Source organism: Phocoena phocoena, chromosome 2 (assembly GCF_963924675.1).
Source record: "Phocoena phocoena chromosome 2, mPhoPho1.1, whole genome shotgun sequence".
Taxonomy (NCBI): domain Eukaryota; kingdom Metazoa; phylum Chordata; class Mammalia; order Artiodactyla; family Phocoenidae; genus Phocoena; species Phocoena phocoena.
In genome coordinates, this window is record NC_089220.1 from 83,259,370 (window position 1) to 83,265,369 (window position 6,000).

The 6,000-nt window shown below is 42.9% G+C and overlaps 1 protein-coding gene across 1 annotated transcript in view; it reads right to left on the bottom strand.

Moving 5' to 3' along the window:
• The window catches only part of GPR176 (G protein-coupled receptor 176), an 89,720-nt gene extending 84,104 nt beyond the window's left edge, over window positions 1–5,616 (bottom strand). The window contains exon 1 of the mRNA XM_065872745.1: window positions 5,445–5,616. Coding sequence (XP_065728817.1) covers window positions 5,445–5,616 — 172 coding nt within the window. The remainder of the gene's footprint in view (window positions 1–5,444) is intronic.
• Window positions 5,617–6,000: the final 384 nt, after the last annotated feature.

A 6,000-nucleotide genomic window follows, 5' to 3' on the forward strand; every position in this document is an offset into this window, starting at 1 on the left:
CCCCCGCATTGCTGAAGGGTCAGCTGTAGAAGGAACTCTTACAACTCACTGACAGGAAGACAACCCGAGTTAAAAATGGGCAAAAGATCTAAACAAACACTTTTCCAAAGAAGATATGCAAATGGCCAATAAGAGCATGAAAAGATGCTCAACATCATTAGTCACTAGGAAAATGCAAATCAAAACCACAATGAGACACCACTTAACACCCACTAAGATGGCTATAACCAAAAAGACAAATAATAACAAACGTTGGTGAGGATGTGGAGAAATTAGAACCCTGATACAGTGTTGGTAGCAATAGAAAATGACACAGCCACTTTGGAAAGCAGTCTGGCAGTTCCTAAAAAAGGATAAACTTAGAGTTACCGTATGACCCAGAAGTTTCACTCTTGCTAAATACCCAAGAGAACTGAAAATATTATGTCCACACAAAAACTACACAAATGTTCAGAGCAGCATTATTAATAACAGCCAAAAAGTGGAAACAACCCAAATGTCCATCAATTGGTGAATGGATAAAGAAAAGGTGGTATATCCATACAATGGAATATTATTCAGCCTCAGAAAAGGAATGAAGTATCTGCTACAACATGAATGAACCTTGAAAACATTATGCTAAGTGAAAGAAGCCAATTACAAAGAACCACTGATTTTATGACTCCATACATAAGAAATGTCCAGTAGAGGCAAATCCACTGAGACAGAAAGTAGATTAGTGGTTGGCTGGGGCTCAGGGTACTTAGGGAAAGTGGGAAGCAACTACTAATGCAAATGTGATTTCTTTGGAGGGGGTGATAAAAATTTCCTGGGATTCCATAGTGGTGATGGTTACATAACTCTGTGAATATATTAAAAACCACTGACCTGTATACTATAATTGGCTGAAATGAGTAATATATGAATTTTAATCTCCATAAAGTTTTTTAAGTTTTCATAGAATTTAATTTCCAGAAGAATTGGAAAGTAGAAGCTGTCCATTGAAGGCCTAGAAAGGAGAAGCAAAGGGTTACCACAAGTATTTCATTCAGATGGAGGCCAGACTGCTTTCCTGTGCTTAACGTATTACATTACAAAACAGTGGGGTGGCAGAATGCATACAGCATATGGAAATCAATGGCAACATGAGGCAGTTTTAGTCAGTATATTAGGAGTTCATCTACCCAGGCTGATAACTATTGACCTCACCATTTCAAACTCCTTAGGTCAATTCAGGACACCTTATTCTTGATGTAGTCTACTACGTTTCTAGGCACACCAGAAACAGAAAAAGCAGGTATAATAAGGCTGTTGATAGTTACATTATCATTGGCTATAATTATGGCCAATATATTTGTTATCATATATTGTTATATATATATAGATAGATAGACTGTTGACATTACATTACTATTGGCTATAATTATGGCTAACATATTATTTATATAATTATGAAAAACATCCTAGTAATTATGCATTATGAGCACAAACTGGTAGTAACATTATTTCTATCAAACATTTAACTAAGGAACTCCAAGAATTATCCAGCTGTTACCTGGTTAATTTCAACTAGTATCAAAAGCACAAGTATATTTCTCTGTCGAACAAGTACCATGAACACTGCTGGTGCCCAATATAACTTAGTTGAAATATTATAGACTACCATGAGCAAAAATGGTGTTTCTCCATATCACCTGTGAAATCAATTCAACAAGTAACCACCACCCCCGCCTTTCCTTTGAAATGATTACTTCAATAACCACCTCAAGGAATCATACAACAGACAACTTGGACCTTTACTTGGGGTCATCAACTTCCCAAAGGTTCACTACAGACTATTGCTAAGGAAAGGGGACACAGGTTAAACACAGAGACCATACATACAGTGGTTTGGCAAGAGGAAGGCAGGCTGATTTCTCTATTTTAAAACAAATTTCAGGGTAGGAGACACACTTCTTGGCTGTTGTCTACAGTGATTTTCTTTAAATAAGAGCAAATGCATTTATAAAAATCTCCTAAATGCCTCCAATGATGATAACAACAGATAACAGGCAATTTGTCCAGAAGGAGCTTAGAGGTAACAGACTAGGTCACAACCACTGACCTTTTTCAAGTCAAAGCACCAGAGAGGGGTCCAGCTTTCCAGGCACTTGGATTGTGAATCCAAAGACAGTGGGGAAAAATAAAGAGAAAGATCAACTCTGAGGAGTAAAATGCAAAACATTTATTGGAAATGATGGTTCCAATTCTTTCTGAGTCCTTGATTTCACATTGTTCACTACTAAAAGTGGTATGCGCCATGTATTTATCAAAGGGCAATCTAAATTATTTGACTCTCTTTCAAAACCTATGGTATATCTGAAGATATCCCAAGATGTTGCATAAAGAAGGCTGAGACACTAGCTCACACAAACCTTCAAAAGGTATTATTTGAACATTATCAATTCTCGAGTTCATTTTCAACACAGCAAATAACGTCCCCTATGGTTGGATATATTATAGTTATTAAAAGTTGTTGGGGATTTTCCCTCATACAGGGCACTAAAACACTTTTCAAAAAGAGCTGTAAGATGTCAACAGTACAAAGAAATTATTTTCACATAATAGTAGGCCTCTGGAAATCCCAATGAAAAATTCTATATAGAGAATATGGGAAGTATGTTTGAATTTATGTAAAGGGAAAAAACTCATTTGTCCATGTTTGCGCACAGAGGAAACAAGTAGATTAAACCAGTGTCATATGCTATTCTAGATGCTATTCCATCCTCTATTTACTTTTCAGCCTTCTAGATTCTTCTGGGATAATTTTTCTCTATTTTTGGGCTTCATGAAACTAGGCTTCCCAAGTTTATTTGCCTTGCAACTGACTGCACATGGCTTTGGAACTTTAAGCTCTGAGCCTCAACTGGCATTACCAGGATTTGATGACATAGACATGTCTGTATGGGTCAAATCCTCAGAGAACAATGAATCAAGAATACCAGAAACAAGTGCACAGTGCAACGTTACATAGTTAAGCTTTTAAGAAAACCAGACATGCCTTTCAATCTTGCACAAGTTCTTTGACTTTTGATTTCTAGAAATTTAACCATATTTATACTTTTTCTGAAAATAAAAAGGAGCAAATGGAAGTCTCTTAGGAGGGCCTAAGTCATGGGTAAGGGGGAATCCTGGCTAGGCCAAGTCAAGCATAACCAAAGATCAAGGGCAAAAATCAGTCTCCTCTTTGAAGACATCCACAGAAGCAGTGTTTGCATGTCAATTAAAGTGCCGTGTGGAAAAAGAGTTGAATTAAGGGCAGATTTACCTAGGAATTCCTGTATCCAATGCAAGTTACCAGAATTGAAAGTACATGGGGGGGCTACCCTGGTGGCGCAGTGGTTGAGAGTCTGCCTGCCGATGCACGGGACGCGGGTTCATGCCCCAGTCTGGGAGGATCCCACATGCCGCGGAGCAGCTAGGCCCGTGAGCCATGGCCGCTGAGCCTGTGCGTCTGGAGCCTGTGCTCCGCAACGGGAGAGGCCACAGCAGTAGGAGGCCCGCGTACCACAAAAGAAAGTACATGGGAAGCAAAACATTTGTTAAATGTGCACTATTTACTCCGCCCTGTATACACATGCTGTTCTATTTCAATAGTACTCAAATTTTTAGTCAAACTATGAGAAAATTTCTCCTGGCACCATCGTTCTTCAGGGTTAAAGTTACCAATGGGAGAAACAAAACAAAACAACCAAACTCTCTCTCCCTCTCTCTCTCTATATATATGCAAAACAAATGCAGACATAAAAATGCAGCCACTTCTACTGCCTCCCCAATAACCTATTCTTTAAGTCAATGTGACAATACTAGAATTTAACTCTCAAAAATCTACCGTGCAGGGCTACCTTGGTGGCACAGTGGTTGAGAGTCCGCCTGCAGATGCAGGGGACATGGGTTCGTGCCCCGGTCCGGGAGGATCCCGCATGCCGTGGAGTGGCTGGGCCCGTGCATCCGGAGCCTGTGCTCCGCAGCGGGAGAGGCCACAACAGTGAGAGGCCCGCATACCGCAAAAAAAAAAAAAAAAAAAAAATCTACGGTGCACTGTGCCTGGTACCCAGTAGGTGTTCAGTGTTTGCTTGTTAAATGAATACTGAAGATATCTGGGACACAAGTTTTCGCTTTGTTAATGTGCATTTACATTCCACTCATAAAAACACATTGTAACATACACAAACAAATCTACACATAGCCCCACTGATGTCAACTCCTGAAAATGCCCTCATGACAAAAAATGGAAGATAAATATTATGCTAGAGTGGGACAGGATGATGACAATTAGAGAAGCTGCGAAAGTAAAATTCTAAACACAATTCTTCCATAGTCTTTTTTGTATTACATTGTGTTATTCTTTCTTTTTCTCTTTCTTAAAATTGAAGTATAGTTGATGTTTTATAGTCTTTTTGATGTCGGGTATCTTCGTTTCCATGATAATTCACAGGTGTCTACAAAAAAGTAATCTATTCCTACTATGAAACTTTAGGACTGCTCTTGGCCATAATATCGCACATAATTACGAACAATCTTTTTACATCCTTATAAACGGCACATCAGAGAATTCATATTTTAAAGGAAGCCACATATTTACAAGTAATATGCAACATGTTCAACAAATCTCAACAAAAATGAATATTCATTGTATTATTTATCATATAAAGAGTAGCTACCAGAAGTACAAGTAATTCTCACACTAGTGGACATTTTTACTAACCACTCATTTCAGTTCGTTGATACTTTCTTTCCCTAACAAGTATTCCTAAATTTGTCGTGTGTGGCATTTTGTGTTTTTTATCCTGTCTTTATGCTGTACTTCAGAATAAACAAAAAATAGGGAAAGAAGTACATTGGGATTTGTTTTGTTTAGGGGTTTAAAAATATCTAAGGCAACACAGAGTTTAACTCCACAGGTTTGTTTACCAGCAGGTTGCTGTTCCGAAGAAGCCAGCCATTTAAAAAATGCGCAAAATAAGGCTCGCAAAAAAAAAAAAATTATATACAGGGAATAGATGGAGCGCAAAACACACCAGTCACCAGCAACAAAACAGAAGCTTCGTTGCTCGCTATTTGTAAACAAGAGGTCGAGCCAGAGCTCTGCCCTGGCACCCGGGAGGTAAGGCATGTGATAGGCACAACCCTGTGCCCATCCCTAAGCGTTCCGCAAGGGCCGCCTGGGGCCCAGGACCAGGTAACCCACCCTCCAGCCGGGACCAAGCCCTACCGGAATTCTGCTTCCACCTTGGGGGCTGGAGTCGACCCTCCCTGCTTAACTTCCCTTCAGATACCCTGACGTTCTTAAACCTCCTTCAACTATCTGCACTTTTGCCACGCACCCCGAAACCCACGGCGGCTCTGGCGACCCCCGATCCCGGCTCTCCGAGCCTGCGCCCTCGGGGAAGCCCACCCGGGAGGCGCCCCCGCGGGCGGCTTACCGAGCAGCGAGCCTATGAAGATGACGACCTGCACGGTGGTGGTGAACTGACGGTACAGCTGCGCCTCGCCGAACTCCCCGAGCGCGCTGCGGTTGGCGCCCTCAGCCCCGGCGCCCGACGCGTTGCGCGGCTCGCTGGCGTTTCGGGAAATCCAGCTGCCGTTATGGCCCATGGCGAGGCTGGAGCTTCAGCTCCGTCTTAGCCCGCCCGTGCGCCCGCCTCGGACCTCCGCGCCACTCTCTCCTGCCTCGGGCGCGGAGGAACACGCGGGTGCCTGGTAGAGACCTGGAGAACCCGGAGCAGACGCGGGTCCCCTCACGTCTCCACATCGCCAGCCCCGGAGCCCGGGAGGTGCGGAGCGGAGAGGGCGAGGCTTCGCCCCATGCCCGTTCCCTCCGGGGTCCCCGTCAGCAGCCACATGAAAGCGGCACGGTCAGAGCCCGCCGAGCGTCGTCCGTCCCTCCTCCCGCGTGGTCAGCGCGTCCAAGCCCACTCAGCAGACAGAGAAACACGAGAGGCATTTGATGGTCAAGAAGGGCGCTCTCCGCTCCCGCCG